The 21015-nt window shown below is 32.1% G+C and overlaps 2 protein-coding genes across 2 annotated transcripts; one reads left to right on the top strand and one right to left on the bottom strand.

The window, feature by feature from the left end:
* On the top strand, positions 1–14330 carry LOC111699334 (hepatocyte nuclear factor 4-gamma). The gene is made up of 14 exons (XM_023469979.1): positions 1–107; positions 2592–2664; positions 3101–3207; positions 5634–5711; positions 6281–6367; positions 6945–7069; positions 8030–8132; positions 10446–10556; positions 11707–11788; positions 11915–12025; positions 13194–13321; positions 13564–13623; positions 13880–13918; positions 14232–14330. The coding sequence occupies exons 2-14, from the start codon at positions 2616–2618 to the stop codon at positions 14283–14285; spliced, it is 1134 nt and encodes a 377-aa protein (XP_023325747.1). The 5' UTR covers positions 1–107; positions 2592–2615; the 3' UTR covers positions 14286–14330.
* A 3289-nt stretch (positions 14331–17619) lies between these two features.
* Positions 17620–18494, bottom strand: LOC111699331 (uncharacterized). The gene is made up of 2 exons (XM_023469976.1): positions 18429–18494; positions 17620–18202 (listed from the first exon to the last, which is right to left on the bottom strand). The coding sequence occupies exons 1-2, from the start codon at positions 18447–18449 to the stop codon at positions 17747–17749; spliced, it is 477 nt and encodes a 158-aa protein (XP_023325744.1). The 5' UTR covers positions 18450–18494; the 3' UTR covers positions 17620–17746.
* Between the last annotated feature and the right edge of the window lie 2521 nt (positions 18495–21015).

Below are 21015 nucleotides of genomic sequence, written 5' to 3'. Positions count from 1 at the left end.
TGAGAGCATATCTCTTTATCTCTCTCCTTCAGTTCGGACTTTGATATCACCGAGGGAAGGGTCAAAGGTGTTTAAGAGAAGGAGACGTTAAAGTCTCCTGAAATTCGGTATTTTTTCTTACATTTTTGCAGGATATTTTAAGAAATTGTATGGGCTATTTTCCTTAAATATTTATGAATATTCAGATTAATTTTTTTTGTGTTGATTAATGTCTAATAATAAAAATATTGACGAAAGTTTGAAAAAACATACAAATTTTTCGTAATTTGTAAAATGCAAAAAAATTACTTCAAATATGGTCCAAATTTCTCTAAGATTTTAAATTAATGGATAAAGGCAACCAAAAAAATTAAAAGAACTGAGCTGAAAACTTTAGAATGGAATAAGTTAATTAATCTGGAGCTTAAAAACAAGAGGAAAACAAGCATTATTTAATCTCAAGATTAAGAAAAAGAGTGGATCAAGCATAATTCCGATATCCACCATTCAAAAGTTCCCAGCTCTGGACATTGTTTTCAAGCACTGATTTTCTAATCCTGATATCTCTACCAGAGGCGTATACAGGGGGAAAGGGATATGGGTGTTTAGAGAGTTTCATACCTTAGCCTCGAGAAGAAATAATTCCTGTTTACGCCGCTCATCTTTACCTTGTCCTAATATGCATCCTTTGTTAATTCAAACTATGGTTTTAAAGTTTAGAATATCTATAGTTTACTTAAAATTTTAATGACCATAATTTGTAAGATCTAAGCCTGGCTTAAGCTCAAAAACGATTAAAAATTACATTATCCATTGTGCATGTTTAAAACAAAAATTTAATATATGGAATATCAAGCCCTACAGATGATGAGGTGGCGGCAACCGAACTGAATTCCGTTTAAAGTATAGTTTGGTGAAAGATGATAAAAAGGTTGTGTAGTTTGTATCTGTTATTTGCCAGAATACCGGGGAAAAGAAAATATGTTTATATGTTAGATGACGTCATCATTATTATTTACATTCACTGTAGAATACAGATAGACAGACGATTTTACATTTAGACAGTTATTGAAGAATAGATATATATTGATAGATGTTTAAAGACAGATAGACAGTTAAATTATCATAAAATACCCCCTAGTCCTAGCATTTTCAAAATGTGGCCTGCATTTTTTGTACCGCCAATAATACAGGAGTATTTTATTCAGGCTTTCACAATTATAGTGTTTTATTTAATAAATCGAAATCTGATGGAAATACGGAATTACCAGAACTAGGAGAATTTTGTTTGAACATCGTGCATGTAAAAGAAGGTTAACAAATGAATGCAATAAATTATTTCAATGATTTTGAAGACGACCTTCAAGTCGTCTTTCTACTGTCAGCTTTCGTGGGAAACCCCAACATTATAATGCAAGGAAAGTTATTTCAGAGGTGTACGCATCTTTTGTACTGCAGTGTACTGTCTCTGGGCGGTAATATAAGCACAAGACGGATGTCAAAGCCTGACATGGGTTTCATCGTTCACATAAAAAATCGATAAAATATTCTGGTCATAGGAAACTATTATGCGAATTATAAAAATCAAATGATCTTATCTTCCTCTGATACTAGACGAACACTGATGCATCTATTCCTATTTACAAATTCCGCCCAGAGGGAACTGGTATCAACATGTACGCGGAGATTGCGCAACTGCAATTAATTTTTCTTGCATTATAACCTTGGAAGTTTGGACACCCTATCTTAGAATTGTCAACCCATGCAAAGAACATCTTCGTGGTTCTACCGAGTTCACAATCAAAACTTGAGACAAATCTGTCAAGGTTTTTCCGACATACAATCGCAGGCTCACAGAGAAAATACCTGGTTTCAAAACTGGTTTTCATAACGATACCCTGTCTTAAGTTTTGGGCTCTGTGTGCTCAGCTAGCTGTACTGTACACGTACAACTGTTTACTAATATTGATATACTATTGGTCAGAACTAAATATTTATATATTTCTTGCTATTGGTTAGGCTCGTTAGGCCTGACTCAACTTATAATAAACAAATATGCAGTACGTAACTCGGTATAGTTGATGGTTCACAGACTAGACAGACTACACTGCTTATCTTCTTTCACAGGGTGGGCTACGTAGGCCTATAGTTGACCCAGCACGACATGTTACGTTTTTACGTCAGGTTTTTAGAGTGACATCTCACGGTCAATTGTTGAACATAATACCCATTCAGGAGTTAAGTTTTACAACTTTAAAGAAATGCACCAATTTTAAACATGAAACATAACATTTGTGAATTCAGTCCTTTTTTGGAAGATTTTGTGTTTCGTATCCAAATGATCCTTAAATATCCCTGGATTGGTCGTGTACAGTACTTGTACACAATAGAGCATGCTGTAGAAAATATCGCATATTTTAGCTGATAATCGATCTCTGTAACTCTCTTATCTCTGGCCTATACAATTAGTAAAGGATTAGCTTACATCATCACTCTATACACTATAACCTCGTTGGTAGATATTGATAATTCTTTATTTTGCCACAAAGTAAGGATTAATATAAATAAAATATTTTCTTTTTTAAAGTCCCATTTAGAACTACTTGTTTTAGTTGTTAGTCATGGGGTTGTAAATCATGGGAGAAACCTCAGTCATGGGATGTGGAGGTCTTCTCAAAATGGAAGGTCAGTAGCTAGAAGGATTTTACCAAATACTTCTTTTAAACTGAAATTGAAGCTTTTTTGCAGCTTTTAAGTCTTCATATTCCTATCTATACGCGGGTAAAAGGTTTAAATTACGTCCAATGACTGCAATACTACAATATCGGCCTGGTTTTCATAGTTAATGGACAGCGTTTATATCAATACAATCGAGACGACTTTTCTATTTAAGCTTTTCTTAAATTACAAGTTTATTAGTGAACAAAGAAAAGATGCTAATTGACAGATTCTCTTTTTTTCTTGTTTGTGTGTATCACTGCTGTTTGAAGGCTTGGTAGAAATCAAAATTGAAACCGAAAGTCGTGTTCATTATATTGATATGTACTCTGCGACGACTGCATATATCTGTCGGAAATCACTGTGAATCATGCAGAATCGATTAAAAAAAAAATTTTGTTAGGCGGCGGCCTCATACCGATGCCCGGCCAGTCCTCGGTGATCCATCATCAATCAATTCATCATTCAATTATTCCCTCCAACCCTCCCCATCTTATCAGCAATTCACAGGTTCACATCCAGTCCTATTCTAAATAACCCGGAAAAATGTAAATTAATTGATTACTGCAAAGTCGTCTTTGACCTTAGAAATAGTTTGCGGCATTCATTAATCAATACGACAAGTAACCTGATTTTAGCCATATTTATTCAGGGAATAGGAATAAAGGTAAAGGAAATGGCGCTGGTCTGGCATGAGAAGGCCAGTCGCACTGCTTTGCATACAAGTTTGGTAAACCTTACACACACTCTTTTGGTACAGACATACAACATGACTACAGTCAAGGAAATTGCAGAACAATGTTGTCAATTACTATTAAGCTTGAATTACAACTAGTTTATTGTAAACTTTAATCAAATTATATTCTTTGTATGAAAATTTGGCTTATAATGTAGACTTAAATATATAAATAATATACTACATGTGTATTAAACAATTAACAATAAACAAATGACTCTCCATGACTGTACAAATACCGAGATTCGTATGTACTGTACCTGCAGTACAAACCTTCGGTTGGGTAAACTTTACATACACTCTTTTGGTACAGACGCACACACATGACGTTTCCGCCACCCTGTATTAATTTTATATATAATTATCTCAAAATAACCTAAGTACTGACATTTCCCAAAGATGGTCTGCCATTTTCTTGCTCTTAAATTTACCAGAGATATTAAGAATTGTGTTTGAATTTCAATTTATGAATGAATGAATGAATGAAAATGTCTCGTTCTGAACGAAATTATTCATATCTCCGGTAGTTATAAAAACACATAGCAGACCACATTTTGGAAATGGCAGGTCTAGGGCTATGTTATTATTGTTTTATAATTTAATAACAAATATTGCTAAAATCAGCTTACCTAGGTTAAATGCCGCAAACTATTTCTAAGGTCAAAGACGACTTTGAAGTCAACAATCAATAATTTTATATTATCTCGGTTTATTAGAAATATGACTGCAGGAAAAAAACTTGCCTCAAACTCTAGTTTCTAATCCCTATATCTTTGCTACCGCATGTTTGATATTTAACACCAGGATCTATGAGTCACTATGCTAGTTAAACCAAGGTGGATGATACAGGGTGTCCCACGAAACATGACAGTATGCAGGACGAATTGAATGTCGTCTTGAGTTTTGATATAATTTGCTGCGTTTATTTGTCAACCTAATTTTAGAAATAAATTTCTAGAGATAATAATCACAAAATTTCCCTTGTCCTGCAATTTCCAAAATGTTGTCTGTCAATTTTGTGCTTTCACTATTGCCCGAGATATGAAGAATTTCGTTGAGATTTCGACAATTTTGCTTTTATTTAACAAAATTGAAATCTGAACCAAACTCTTTATATCTCCGGTAATATTGAAAGCACAAAAAACGCAGACCACTTTTTGGAAATGCCAGGGCTAGGAAAATTATGTGATAATTGTTTCAAGAATCATACATGTTAAAGTAGATAGAAGACTAAATGTCACAAATAAATTCAAATACGAAAGACGACTTTCAAGTCGTCTTGCTATTATCATGTTTCGTGGGACACCCTGTAGTTTCCTACCTGTGTGCTCAGTTAGCTGTACTGTACACTTACAACTGTTTACTAATATTGATATATTATAAGTTAAAACATCTGAAGAAATATCAAAGGTTTCTTGCATCAAGTTGCAAAGATATATTGAAAAGACAATGAGAGCTTGAGTTGGGCGTGAAATAAAATTTCAGATAAATTGGAAACATTTTGAATTTTTTTTTCAAAGATTTCAGTCTTTGAAAGAAATATAAACAAATCAATGATATTAATTTTCAAACGTTTGATATAGTCTACACCGTTGAAAGAAATACTGTCATTGTGTTTAACCTAACTAAAACTAAAATGGCCAACCACAGGGCTCTACTCGAATTTCAAGTCATGTTCACTTCTGATTGGTTAAAGTAATTCAACCCAAAATAATTATAGAAATTGTTGTAAAACCTCATAAAATTTCAAAGAATATCATAAAACTATGAATTTTTCATACTTTTTTTAAGAAACAAACCCATAATTTTAGAAATTTACAAGTGTTCTCCAATTTTAAACTAAATTGTCAGACTATTCATTGATGATGGAGAATACCTAATTTTCTAAATTAAGATTGAATGCCTTGAATCCCGAGTATACAGAATTTACTTCAATTGTTGCCAATAGCCGGCCCATAACGGCTGGACCAAATGGGCTGAATTTTTTTTGGGGACACTCCAGGGTTGCAGGGGGTGTTAAAGCCTAAAAAAATTTGAATTTTTTTCTTCAATTTTTTTTCACTGGCATCGCCGGCCATTTAGCTAAGACTTAAAATGTATAATTGTAATATTTTGTTTTTGTGCAAAAATAAATATAACTCGTACTATGAAGGTTCACTTGAAGTTCCGTCTGCAGTCCGTTTACCGGTGTATTTTTTAGATAATTTCCCCATCAGCTGGAGAGTACACCTCCCTCCAACCTTCTCCTCATCCTCCACATCTCATCAGCAACTCACAGGTTTAAAAAAGGACTGTTAATGAAATTTAAAATGGATCTTCATAACATTTTTGAAAATGTATAGTTTCTTAAACTATGACTCGTGGATTACTACAGCATACATGACATGAGTAAGAAAATGGTCGAGAAATTTTTTATTTCGATTTAAAAACTAAACGTTTTAAAGCCTCACATAAAGCATAGATACCACATATAACAATAAGGCATATTTTCGATTAATTTCTGTCACTTACGTTAAATTGTCTAAGTTCTGCATCATCAGGTTGCAAATAACATCTAATTACTGAGCCATTTAAACAATCCTAGATTTTACAATTCCTCTATCTTTGCAAACTCAATGTAGTAGACCTTAGACATTTCAAACTATGAATAATGTTTGATCAGATAATCTTAGTTTGATGTATCAAATGTTTACACCTTCAAGTTACAAAGATATAGGGTCAAGTAAATTTAATTTTGTGGCAAAAATACAGAACCTTTGAGGTGAGAATAATCATTTCATTGAATTTAAATTTTAGTTAAATTTTCTCAACTTTGTGCATCCATCTTAATTTTTTATTTATTTCTAGCATTTACTCTCCACCTCTCCTATACATGAGGTGCCAAGCGTCGTTAATGATGAACCTGATCCTGGAGATTCTGCACAAGTCAGCCAGGTTTTTTTTCTTTTTTTGATACTTGTTTTACAAGATATTAAAGGGCCTGTTGTTGTAATCTTAAGTAACTATTTATAAAGTTAGGTTTGCTCGATATACAACAAAACCTTTATATAATATAAGGTCTTTTTAAAAGTGTTTAATTCTCACAATTCCTACATTGTTGGTCCTCTGTTTCATAATTGAGCATACAATTAGCTTTTAAAGTGTATCATTGTAAATCAGGTATACCACTCATATATAAATTGAAATTACGTGTACAGAACTTTTAAAATGTAAAAATTGAAAACGTGTAGCTAGATAATTGAAAATATATAAACAGTCCCTTTAAGAAAATAAACTAATATTTAGATGTACTCGTCCTGAGATATATAAACAGTCCCTTTGAGAAAAAAACAAATATTTAGATGTACTCGTCCTGCGATATATGAACAGTCCCTTTGAGAAAATAAACTAATATTCAGATGTACTCGTCCTGCGATATATGAACAGTCCCTTTGAGAAAATAAACTATATTCAGATGTACTCGTCCTGCGATATATGAACAGTCCAATTGAGAAAATAATCAAATATTTAGATGTACTCGTCCTGCGATATCTGTGGGGACAAAGCAACTGGGAAACATTACGGAGCATCCTCGTGTGATGGGTGTAAGGGATTCTTCAGAAGAAGTGTCAGGAAGAAACATGCTTACAGCTGCAGGTTAGTTGGGGCGGGGGGGGGGGGGCATTAATCTATTAGAATATCTGAAGTAATTTGAAATTGAGAAAATAAGTTCGAAAAATTATGAGCAAAATGTTACAGATATCTCACAACTTTTTATATCCTAACATATTGTGCGGAATTTTGATTGAAATGATTTGTAATTTTGAAGAAAAAAAATCGAAATCTCAAATAAAATTTTAGGAATTTCTTAATAAAGTTTTATAATTACGAAACCTAGTCCGTATAGTTTCGATATTGTTAACAAAGTTTCATCAGTTCTTCTAACGGAAATATCTTGCAAAAAACTACAGGGTGTCCTACGAAACATGACAGCTAGTTGGTGAATAGATTAAAATGTCTTCTTTCATAATATGTTATATTGTTTGATACCTAAGAGAGTTATTAAAAATAGTATATGGCCGTCATATTATAGTAAAATTATTTTTTAAGTAAATTACAAATAAGAAACTGATTTTTTAACAAAATAAACTGCAAAAATTCTTTAATATCTTTTACAGTATAAGGAAGAAGACATTTGAAATTTAATGATGGACCAGCGAATAAGATTTCTTCTAATTGATCAAAATCTATCAAGATTGTGAAACTAGATTTGTTTATCTTAGATTTGCCTCATGAGTTTTCTTCTTAAAATAACTATGGATATTTCAGATTAATCTTTAAATTACGCAGATTTTAAAATTCGGTCAATGTTTATAATAAAAGTGTGAATTTTGAGTTCATTTTGACCAATTTAATATAAAATTCTCTTTTAAGAAATAAAATCATTAAAAAAACAACTCTTCACGTTTACAGAATGTTGAATTGCAGTAGGGGAATGAAATCAAATTGGAGAAATTAGGGTTAAGTAGGGGTAAAATTCCCTAAAATAAGATATGATAAATAATTCTTTACAAAAATGAGAAATCTAACATATTAACTTTTGAAAATTTTGTTTAGATTTAACAGATTCTGTACAGTGGACAAGGATAAGAGGAATCAATGCCGATACTGCAGGCTTAAAAAATGCTTTAAAGCAGGCATGAAGAAAGAGGCAGTTCAGGTCTAATATTTACAATGCAATGGGACTGAGACCGAATTTAATGAATTTGAGCCACGTCGCTTAACTACCTACTGCCGGTTCAAATATGAAGGATTTTAATCGGTAATCGATTCAAATTTGAACCGGCGGCGGTAGGCTAAGAAAATTCATTAAATTCTGTCCAAGATTTAAATAATGGGGATATGTAGTTTAACCCTGTAGACTAAGTTGAACCACATCTCTTGGGCGCTGGAAATAAGTTTTTCAATTAACTTAGTCAATGAGGTTTAACTGGGCAAAACTATACAGTAGAAAGACGACTTATGAAAGTCGTTGTCGAGAATAGAAATTATTTTCGACATTCAGCAGTCAACTTAATTCTACATTATCATTAAATTTTCATAGTCACGACATTTCCAAAATGTGATCTGCCTTTTTTTGTGCTGTTAATGTAAACCGGAGATATTTTAAAACGTGTTCTTCCATAATTTTTTAAGTTGTTTGATACCAAGAAAATAATAATAAACATTATATGGTAGTTTTATTATAGTAAAATCGATTCCAGATTAAGATATATTTGAGTAAAAGATTTTTCTACCGAACTAGATTGCAAAATGTCTATAAATCTAATCAAGTATTTGGAAGACGACATTCCACACTATTCTTCAACTGTCATGTTTCGTGGGACACCCTGTATCTCCGATAATATTTGAAAAAAAAATGACTGAACAAGTTTTGAAACTGGCAAGACTAGGTGGACGTACTTGTAATATACGTTTAAATTTGATAAGCTTGACAACAATTAGGTTAAAGAATAAGTATTTCAAATTGAATTGATAAAATAAGGCGAATGAGTAGAAACTTGATAAGTCAAATACACTGTAGGGTTGTTCATCGTGTTTGAAAACGATCGACAAATGATCGTCTTTTGATTCGTTTTTCAATCGTTTTCTAAAATGACCGTTTCGTTTTTGGAAAATAACGATCGTTTTTGAAAACGATCGTTTTAATAAAAACTATTTGCGACCGTTTTTATACAATTTTTTTTAAAAAAACGATCGTTTTTGAGAAAAAAAATGTATGAAAATTATGTTGACGATCGTTAACGAAGGGTTGTCGTTAACGATGATTAATGAAACGACGAAATTTATATAAACGGTCGTTTTTGGAAAACGGTCGTTTTTGGAAAAACGGTCGTTTTTGGAAAAACGGTCGTTTTTGGAAAAAAATTACATGCATCTTTTTTATGTCATCATACATGAAGTTAAACGATCGTTAAAGAAACGACGAGTTTTATAAAAACGAACATATAAAAAAACGAACTTTTTGAAAAAACGATCGTTTTAAAAATGATTTTTTCATTTTCGATTTCAAACGATCGTTTTCAAAACGAAACGATCGTTTTACAAAAAATGTAAACGTTAACATCCCTAAATACAAGTAAAATATACATGGTCAGAATGAAAGGGAAAAAATTAGTACTTGACTAATCAGGAAGTATTTATGGTCAGAATGAAAGGGAAAGGATAAACACCTGACAAGTCAGGAAGTATTTATGGTCAGAATGAAAGGGATAGGATAAGTACCTGACAATTCAATAAGTTTTTATGTTTAGAATGAAAGGGATAGGATAAGTACTTGACAAATCAATAAGTTTTTATGTTTAGAATGAAAGGGATAGGATAAGTACCTGACAAATCAATAAGTTTTTATGTTTAGAATGAAAGGGATAGGATAAGTGCATGACAAGTCAAGAAGTTTTTATTTTTAGAATGAAAGGGATAGGATAAATACTTGAAAAGTCAAGAAGTATTTATGTTTAGACTGAAATGTATAGAATAAGTACCTGACAAGTCTATAAGTATTTATGTTTAGAATGATAGGTATAGGATGAGTTCCTTGAGTCAAGAAGTATATATCATTAGAATGAAAGTAATATGATAAGTACCTGAGTCAAGAAGTATATATCATTAGAATGAAAGGAATATGATAAGTACCTGAGTCAAGAAGTATTTATGAACGAAATGAAGGGATAGGATAAGTACCCGACAAGTCATTAAGTTGTTATGATTAGAATAAAGGAATAGGATAAGTGCCTGACAAGTCAAGGTTTATTTATGTGTAAAAACGAAAGGGATAGGATAAGTACCTTACAAGTCAAGAAGTATTTATGTTTAGAATGAAAGGGATAGGATAAGTACCTTACAAGTCAAGAAGTATTAATGTTTAGAAAGAAAGGGATAGGATAAATACTTGAAAAGTCAAGAAGTATTAATGTTTATAATGGAATGGGTAGGATAAGTACCTGTCAAGTAAATAAATATTCATTTCTAGAATGAAAGGGATAGGATAAGTACCCGACGGCAGCCTCCAGAGGACGGATTAAACGGTCAAAACGGCCTCTCAGTTAAAACTTTGCTTAACGCTGAGGTCTTGTCAAGACAGGTAAATAACCGTTTACAAGTTTGAACCAAATATTCTACCAGTACAAAAATATCCCACCTCTCAGACATGTTTGTTTTTTTGTCTCTGTTCTCTCTCATTAGCATGTGGGGCTGTAGTGAGAAGTATAGATAATGTTATTTAAATAATATTTATTACTTGTTCAATTCAAGATTGTTGTACCAGCTGTTGCTGGGTCAACTACTCTCTTTTGTAAAAACAATTCCATACTTTTCTATGAGTTTAAATGATGAAATTAAGCCTATCCTGTTCAAGCTGACTCAACAAAAACGTTGGTCTAAGGTTGTGAAAATTTGTTGACTTTTCTAGTTAACGCATGCCCATCACTTCAGGCTCTAACCTACTGCCTGAATGCCTTATTTTACCTTTACCAGACTAAATCTATATTTAAGCCCATTTCCAGTCATTGGATTTCGATATTCTATAGCTCTTTGACAAAACAAAAAGAAGTAGATTGCACAATAATTGTGAAGAAATTTTGCAAATATTTTGCACAAATGCATTTCAAAAAGGGCTTTCCAAAAGTGAATCAAACTTTAAAGATTTGTAACATTGAAAAAAACTAATTTAAGTAAAGGAGACATACGCTTGAATGAATAGGCGTTTGCAATTTGCCTAAAGTAAAAAACAAGTATATTATGGTTTTTGTTTCTCTCCAGAATCTAAATTATAATTTTTTTCGATTCATTAACAGCAAACTAAGAAGGTAGAAGGAGAAGGTGAAGTTTATGCGATATATCACCAGTTTTTATTAGAAAATAAAAACTTGTTTCTCTCAATAAGCCTTCAATGAAAGGAATTTTGATTAATAACATATAAGACTTCAATCTTACGTGAAATTAACTTTAGTTTGACGTGAATTACAAATGATGGCAACATATCTTCAATTGTTCTAGTTGTATTTATCACGTCAAGTTAAGTCAATTTCATGTTATATTAAAACTCCTCTTATTGAAGGGATTTTTAGAAAAACAAACAGGTCTGGAGTTTATAGTAAGTAACCTGCACATTTTTTGTTTGTTTTATACTTAAAATCAAAGATGGAGATACCTCGAGGACACAAAGTCGTACATGTAATAATGCATAAATTCGACCCTCTCCTTCTGTCTAGCTAAGTGTGTTATTTACTTAGGGAAATAATGCATTTGAGATTTGTCATGAACTGAGCGAATATGAGATTAATACCAAGCGTCTAGCTTCTATACCAGACATAGGTTAAATACTTATACCAATAATAAAAATAATAATAATAATGATAATTTAATAATAATAAAAAACAAATAATAATGATAATAATGACAATAAAAATAAATTATATAATAATAATGATAATGGTAAAGGTGAGAGTATGAAGCAGCAGCTCCTGATCCTAGTGGAATGGGCAAAATATATTCCTGCTTTTAGCCAGCTCACTCTTGATGATCAAGTTGCCCTTCTTAGAGCTCATGCAGGTCAACACATGAAAGGGACAGTTAGCGTAATTTCAAATGACTTTCCATATGTAGAAAGGCATGACCGATTCACAACGGTACCCTTTAAATCTTTGTCCTGACAACGATGAGGTAGATAACCTGGAGACTCGAGGTTTTACTTTCAAATGAGTTTTTTTTTTTCGTTTTTAATTTGTAAATTTTATTTATTTAACTGTTGCCAAAAAAGATACTTAACATAGATTTTTTTGTTTTGATATTATTTTAGACTTTAAAAGAAATTTATAATACAGTTTTTATTGAATTCTAAAACTTCAAATATCTCAACTTATCTCACATTTGCATGAATGTTTAAATTCATTTTCCCCTTTTCATTCTTCTGAGTACATACACACAGGCATAAATGCTTTGATTTATTTTGTCCACTATGTGAGTTACCCGAATTAGGTAATTCATAGTTATTTCTTGTTTATTTTTGAAAATGCATATTTGCAGTAGAGGAGGTTTACACAAACCTCTTTGACTTAAAGTTCAGAATAAACACCGAAATTTATTTCTTTTAATCAATATTCATTTTTGCATAGCTTGAGAGGTCGAAATTATGTGAGGAATATCTTCCATCTTGAATGCTTGATTTCGATATCCAATAAAAACACTTTGAGGATTAATCCGTCAATTACATTTTCCAGCAGCTAGTATGACCACCACGGGATATCGGAAAGGAATAAGATTAATCCTAAGATCTGCATAAGATGGAGATCAATGCTTGATCCCGGGAATTACAATGCATTTTTTTATCTGTTTCAAATTGATAAGATTTAATTTTCCATCAGATGATCAGTACCATGATTACAATACTTGAAATAAGAGAAATTAATTCTATTTCATATAACATCAGATCTTGTGTTTTGTGTCTCAGGATCAAGCATTGATCTCCATCTAATGCAGAAATTAAACTCAGTCTCTCTTTAGTATATCCCGTAGGCCATAGTGCATGGTCATACCCTGCATGGCTATCTTTTATTGAGGAATCAACCATTGCCCCTCAAATTTAAAAGTGATCACATTAGATATCGAGTTCAAGCGTTTAATATTAATGATACTCCATACAAAAGTTCCGACCTATGTTCACTATATATTGTGTACAATTGTCCGAAATATCACACTTATTTAAAGTTTTATTCTAAAGGTGAACACCTACTGTTGGGGGTGGCACGACGCTCCTTGAATTTGGAGAATATTCTCCTGCTTGGGAATGATATGATAATACCTCGGGATATCCGGGACTGGGGAGCACCCTGGGTTACAGAAACACAGGTCTAGTAAACCTTTAGTAAACATCTTATTCAAAAATATGGAATTCAATTGAATTAGAGCTGAAAGAAACTAAATCTGCAAAATCGTTTAAAAGAAAAGTCGCCAAGATCTCTTTAGATAGTTATTATTTAGAAAATTTCCGCCCATCTCAAATTTTGAAAAAGTTAAATTATAAATTGCCTCTGGATTTAAAATATTATTTACAATAAAATTGAATATTAACCTTTTTTTGTTTTCTTCAGGATCATGTGGTGCGAGATATTGGAATACGGGTTATGAACGAACTTATTGGACCTTTTAAGGTGTTTTTTTTTAAAGAGTTTGAGAGTAGATACAACTTTATTGCATTTATTTAGACTTTTGCTTGCAATCTTGGTTCCCTTCCACTGTAAGCTTTTTTTCTTTGCCATATCATAACGTATTCAAGGCAACTGTAAAAAATTCAACCTTCAAACGTACATTTCTAGCAGGTTTTAAGGTCGTCATTACAGTTTCAACGAAGCATATTGCATCGAAATTTCAATTTATTGTAAAAAAAATCTAAATCTTTTTCTTTAGATAACTCAAATGGATGAAACTGAGTTTGCTTGTTTAAAGGTGAAACAAAAATTTTCCTAATTACACATTGAACTAAAGTTAATTTTATTATTTTTAAATCTTGGATTTTTTAATCACTTTCAGAACTGTACCCTTTCAAAGAGACAGCTATAATCTTCTTTATTTTTTTCAACTGTCGCGTCGGTTCTCTTGAAAATGACTTTCGCATTTTGCTTCAGAAGCAATGGATTGTTAAAAAAATTCAATTTTCAAACTATAACAACAATATTTTCCACATTTTTGATTAGATTAACGATTAATGAACAAAATTTTGAAAAAATTAAAGATAAAATATTTATGTTTTTTTCTTCAGGCAATTGTCTTTTTTGACCCGAATGCAAGAGGTCTAAATGACGTTGAAAGGTGAATAAAAAACTTGAAACTTGTATTTTGTAAATAATTGTAAGACTATATCACAAGACAACAGATAGAATTCAACCAGAAATGTTTTAAATCATGATTCATACGTTGTCATTAATGTCACATCCTTTGTAGGTAAGTTTTGTATTCAATGGGAGGGATTTTAAAATACTAGCCTTAGGGGGCGCTTCGCGCCCATCTCTTTGTGTACATCGTAAAACAAAACAAAAATAATTCGCGGATTTTCACATAAATTTCGTGGATTTTCAAAATTTTCAAAAATTTAATGAAGATCGAATTTTGATGGAGACAAATATTTGAAATTTTGATGATTCATAAACCTTCCCTGGGTACCCTAGATGTCCCACAAAAAATTTGGGTCCGATCGGTTCAGCCGTTTTGACGTTTATTGGATACAAACAAACAAACAGACAAACAGACAAGCCAAATTTATATATAGATTTGGAATTGTTTATTCTAACATAAAATCATACCATGTTGGTTGGGTGAGGTGTCGGATTGAGGTCAATGTCCAACACCCATTTTTATTGTAAATGTTTCAATTCTTTTGTTCACACAAAATATAAATTTGAAATCCAAAACAATTCATTATGTTTTTTTTTTTCTGCAAGGTCGATGTAGATAGAAGTCTTATGTTATAAAATATGTATTTCTTTTGTCCGAAATAAACTGCTTTTTAAATATTTAATTTTTTTTCTTAAAAATAAAAAAGCATGCTAATAATGATTTAGGAGATGTTGCTGGGGGGAGCAATAAATCATAATATACAGAATCCGACATCACAGGAATATATTTAATCAAAAATCATAAAAAAAAAAATTTGTTAAATTTTTTTTTATTTTTTCCTTCTTTTCTAAAGCTTGATTAAAGGTTTGAGAAGGGGAATCAGCACCAGACCTATACACCTCTAACGATGGGTCTGATTACATCAAATAATTATCAAAATTCATGAATATTGTAAAATCCAGGCCCGTTATTGGAAGGTTTTGTAGGAAGTTGGTAGAGGGGAGGGAGCAGTGTAAAAGGTGAGACAAAGTCTTCTTTGTTTATATATAACTTGATAGTGCAGAGGGGCATGGGGCCTGCTCCCCCCCCCCTTCCCATCCCCAGTTACGGGCCTGGGTAAATTATATGTTTCTGTTTGATAATCATGTAAAGCTATGTCGCAAATAAACCTTTTCTACTCTGCAGGTTTGATTATTGTGAGAATATTATTACTTTCAAGTTTAGATCAAATAATTTGTTAAATTCCATAACTATTAAAGCTATTAAAGCTATTAAAGCTATTAAAGCTATTAAAGCTATTAAAGCTATTAAAGCTATTAAAGCTATTAAAGCTATTAAAGTTGTTGTAATTAAAAGTGACTCTATTTTGTAGAATACATTGCCCGATTCACACTTTTCCATGAATCCTTCATCTAATCAATAACATGTTTCGTCGTTTACTTAAAAAAAGTAATTGATTCTGAAATATACTACACGTTTCTTAAGCCCAAATGCGCGAGTCAATTTATTAAGAAGTCGCTTGAAATGACAAGCATTATACCATATATATATATATGCCATTTAAACAAACTGTTTTCTTTATACTCTAATGTCTAATGTCAAACAATGTTAATGTCAAACAAAAAAATTGAACATCAAAATGTTTGTGTGGAGTAAACAGTTTTTAAAAACCTGCAATATTCTAGTATATAATTGTGTTTTTATACTAAAATTTTACTAAAACAAAAGTCTTCTTCCTTGAAGACTTTTCCAAAATCATCCTTTTGAGAATACATTATCAAATTATTTCATGTTTTGTGAGTTTCTTATATATAAGTAAATTGATTGTTTTTACACAATTTAACAGAAATTAGCAAACTTTTCCGGAGTAAAAAATTCAAACCTAAAATGGGTTAAAATTTCAACAATAAGTAATATATTATTTATTTTGGAAAAGCCTTCTACTATGCAGTTTAAATATTCAAAAATAATTGCACTGTTTTAAAAAGTTTAAAGTTTTCATCAAAAAAAATTATTTTTAACGCATGTATGCAAAAACATGGCAACATTTGTTTGCAAATTGTCATTTTGTAAAACGGTTTTCTCAATTGAGATTTAGTTTTTCATGAGTAAACAGAAGTAATGAGGCAGTTTAGCAATTTTAATCGTATACAAGCTTTAGTCTATACACCCCAGTCTAAAAGTTGCATAATCCGTGCCATTACAACACGTATTGTATATGCAGTCCTGCCTACTGTCCAGTCAGTCTATCCAATGTAGAGTCGACCCAGTGCGTCGTATCTGGCCTAGCAAGGTCACAGTTTATACTCCGTTTTACAATTTACATATATGTTAGCTCTCTTCAAAAAACAATCACCAACATTTGGAATACCGAGCTTTTGATATTGGATTTTTCAAATGTGGCCTGTATTCTATATCGGCATAATTTATTGAGAATTCAGATTTCTTTTGAAAGTCATCGACAATATTTAGAAGATGCCAATGATAAAAGAGCCATTAAAAACTGTTTTTTCCCATTCTTCTATTATTTTTGAGGGCTAAACAAGTAAATGAAAAAATAATTGAAGGAGACCAAGAATTACCTGAATTTAAATTAGTCATAATTATTGTAATTTAAAAGCGCAGCACATAGAGCACATAGATTCAGCCTCCTTATAAACAGTCTCATCAATTTTTAAGACAGGGCTGACTTTGAAGTGTCGCAACGCCCTAAGCTTAAATTTTACCGCTCTAACTCACTTATGCTTTTCTGTAGCCCTTTACATGTACATTTTAGCACTGTAAAGCACTTGTTGTTAGATATGGTTTTTTAGAAGTTATTGGCAAAATTCTCAACGATTTTTGCTTGAGAGCGTGAGACCATTAAATCGCAGTGAGAGGGTGTCCCAAAAAACATGGGAATTCAGTGACGAATTCGATATTGTCTTTGTTATGAATTAGCATTGTAATACCTAATTTCAAAAGCCATAATATAATTATGTCTGCTAGATTAATTTTTGAAAACGGTATAATGGCTGTAAAGATGTGTCAATATGTATCCGTAAGTTGAACAGTGAAGACAGACAAGTGTACTCTGTTTTTATACTGCAATTTTCTTGTTTTACTGAGTACAACCGTATGCAGTCAAAACATAAACAAGCAAAATGTGAACATAGCAGACGAAACTTCTACAGATTACAGCTTTCTCAGTAGGTAGCACTATACTAAATCAAAGAATTATTTGAAAAGACGATATCGCATTCGTCACTGAATTCCCATGTTTATTGGGACACCCTGTACCCTGTAGATTCTACGATTTCTAAACAAAATAATTATTACATTTAGTATATCTTTTTATTTTCTAGAAAGCTCCTGAAAGCGTGATGAACAAATATAAGTTTAGTTTTTTTCTCCGACAATCGATAGGTTTTTGGCGATGTGCTTCAACTTCTGCTACTTTTCTTACTCGGCCTTGGCGACGGTTGCGACTGGGATTCCAGCGTAGGCATAGGGGGCATATGCTCCTAGGGCGTAGGGGTAGGCATTGTAGGCATACACATTGGGGTGTGCAGCATAGGTATAGGGGTAGGCGGCATAGGATAGAGGAAGGGTGTTGTAAACGAGGGGAGCTGGGACGGCAAGCTCATGAACGGGTGCAGGAGCCTGCATCTCAGCAAGTCCGCCCGCCTCGGCATTCTCAAAGGCAGCCATGAAGGCAGATCTGGCCTCAGCAACCTCAGGGGCATCCTCAAGATAAGCATTGGGGATTTGTTCAGCCTGGGCATCAGTGTTGACAGGAGCAAGAGCAGCATGTTCTCCAGCCTCTGCTGCGACGAAGGCTGCGTTGAAAGCAGCTTTAGCTTCGGCAACCTCAACAGTGTCTTCTACTGGAGCTGCAAAAGCAGCGACAGAAAAAAGCTAAAACGCAAAGCATGAATTAGCATATTATTTTAATTTGACAATTAATTTTAAAAACATAAAATAGATATATTGAAATATACTTTTTTAATTTCATTCTTTAAATGACTTTTTTATTGTAAAACAAATGTTAAATGTTTAATGTAAATCACAATTCAAACGCAAAAAGACATGATATGAAATATTTAATTTTTGAAATAAAAATATTAAAAGTAACATGATTTACCAGAACTGAAAGACAAAGCATGTTTGATCCAAACCTAAGGAATCTTCGGAGTAAACTAACTGTGCCCATCCCACCTCATATCTTTATATACAAACCATTCCTGGCTAGCCTGATTTTCCGCCCATCCCACCTCATATCTTAACATACAAACCATTCCTGGCTGGCCTCATTTCCCATCCATCCCACCTCATATCTTAATATATACAAACCATTCCTGGCTAGCCTGATTTTCCACCCATCCCACCTCATATCTTTATATACAAACCTAGCCTGATTCTCCACCCATCGCACCTCATATTTTTATGTACAAACCATTCCAGGCTAGCCTGATTTTCCACCAATATTTTTAAATAAAAACTATTAAAAATTATTTAAAAATATTTATGGATAATTAATAATTACATTTTTACAGAAATGTTTGAATGACCATAGATTATTGACACCTATTACAGGGTGACCTATAAAAAACAGAGATCAGCGTTTTAACGGCCAAATAATCTTATTTTCAAAAAGTTCTCTCACACATAGTTTTTTTTAAATTTTTCAAGGTGTTCAATACTTCCGTTTGGCGCAAGACTGTGTCTAATTTTTAAAAACCTGTCTTCTGACTTGAAAAAATTGATAAAGCAAACCAAAAGTTAGGCAATGTATAAGTTATTACTGGCTATTTCTAGTTATTTGTTCATTTGAATTCTGGATACATTTTTATATTCATATAGTTTTATCAAAAAATGTCACATTATTCCATTTCCATTCAAATCTATATTGCAGACAGAAAACAGCTTAACAATGCTAAGAAATCATAATAATGAATACGTATCTAGGTTATATTAAAAAACATTTCTTAAAAGGAGTGTTCGGTAATCTAATTAAATAGTTAAGAACATATTTCTCAAAAGCAATTTGTCAATAAATCAATGTTAAAATCGATTATTTCGTTTTCATTATTATATTGAATTTCTTATTTACTTTGAATTTATTCGTATATTTCTTTAAATTCTTCAAATGTCCTCTTTTCAATAATAATTCTAGAAAATCTGTAAAATTCTTTGTGAATAAAGAGGAACCAGAATAATGAGAAAATAGAAACTAATAATTGAACAAGATTACTTATTATCGATAATAAGATTAATTTTTATTGTCTCAACGTGTTCCTATACATGACGTCCGTAGTTTATTGTAGAACTTTTTTTTCATTTAATGTCGTCGTTATTTAATAATTTAAAAAAACTAATTCTGATAACGTATCCACCCCCAAAGTAGGAGTTTTGAACGTCGAATTTGCCCTCAAACTCAGGATTTACAGATCTTTAAAGTGTTTTATACGTCTTAAAAGAATCCGAAAGAAGTTTTCCGCAACAATGTGTACTTAGTTAAACTACCATAAAAGCCGGTCACTCCCTTTAAAGAGGCCCCAATTTGATGCAATGCAAAAAGTCGTCTATTTCAATTATTTTCCAAGGTTCATCAAAGCTGTTCCAATCATGGGATTTCTGCAACCAATCTTTTCTAAGGTTTCTCTTCATAAAGTTCTGAGTATAGGACTTCTAGGCTTGTAGAAAACCTAGAAGAAAAATCTCAGGGGGTTCAGATAGATTTAAATTTTTTTTGTTTCTTGAACAATATTGGTTAGCCAAAGATTTTCAGATATTCGACATAGTTTTGCACAAAATGAAAACTTATTAAACAACTACTTCTAAAATTAAAATCTATATCCTTTTTCAATAATTTCAAGCGATAACGGGGCTAAAAAAACTAATATCTGTTTTTTGGGGTCACCCTGTATATATATTAAAAGAACAGTAAAATAGCATGGTGAAGAGGAAGGTGAGAGGGGGGGGAGAGGAGGGAAGAGTGGTGATGGGAGAGGAAAGCGGGTATAAAAGGGGGGGGGGCTGATGCCAACGTTGATCTTTCTTGTTTTCAAGTTGAACATATTTGAACATCCCCTACAATTATCCTGACAAACAGAACGAGCAAGGTAAATGGTTCTAACACTTAAACTTTATTATTTAGCCAAAAGTCCGCTATATTCTAAAATTTGGACAATCTTGGACCGTCTATTTTATACAAAATCTCTTTATATAAATTTTTTAAAATTTATTTTGTAAAGTATAAATACATTTTGCTCTGCTCCCCCCCCCCCCATTAATCTTCAGCCAAACTTGACTTCTAGTTTTTTAATACTATTTTCTTCTTTATAAATGGTTATCAAAACAGACATTCGAAAATTTCCTTTAAATTTGAGACATTTTAAACATTTTGTACTGTTGAATGTCGAATGTTAGTCATGACCAGGTAGAAATGGGTATCGTTTTTTTTCGAGCGATACACTTTTTGAGACCAAACTGTATTTTTTGTGAAAAGGGTGTCGTTCAGCAAAGAAAAAAAACGATGATCGAACAAAATGGTTCAGAAACAGGAAATAATTACCATTTTTTTTTAAACGAACGATAAATGAGAACGATTTGAAATCATTCGAACTAACATGAAAAAACGAAAGTTTTTTTACTGAACGAACGATTTTTTGCGTACACATTTTTGAAAAACTATAGTTTTTTTACTGAGCGAATAATTTTAATGAACA

Source organism: Eurytemora carolleeae, unplaced genomic scaffold (assembly GCF_000591075.1).
Source record: "Eurytemora carolleeae unplaced genomic scaffold, Eaff_2.0 scaffold344, whole genome shotgun sequence".
Classification (NCBI taxonomy): domain Eukaryota; kingdom Metazoa; phylum Arthropoda; class Copepoda; order Calanoida; family Temoridae; genus Eurytemora; species Eurytemora carolleeae.
Note: the sequence above shows the minus strand (reverse complement) of the source record. Positions and strands in the feature narration are given on the sequence as shown.

Coding starts and splice junctions, on each gene's coding strand:
- LOC111699334 (XM_023469979.1), top strand. CDS start 2,616: ATGGGAGAAACCTCAGTCATGGGATGTGGAGGTCTTCTCAAAATGGAA. Junction 2,665..3,100: donor AGGTCTTCTCAAAATGGAAG/GTCAGTAGCTAG, acceptor AAATTTTGTTAG/GCGGCGGCCTCATACCGATG. Junction 13,322..13,563: donor CCTGGGTTACAGAAACACAG/GTCTAGTAAACC, acceptor TGTTTTCTTCAG/GATCATGTGGTGCGAGATAT.
- LOC111699331 (XM_023469976.1), bottom strand. CDS start 18,449: ATGCTTTGTCTTTCAGTTCTG. Junction 18,203..18,428: donor TGCTTTGTCTTTCAGTTCTG/GTAAATCATGTT, acceptor TTTGCGTTTTAG/CTTTTTTCTGTCGCTGCTTT.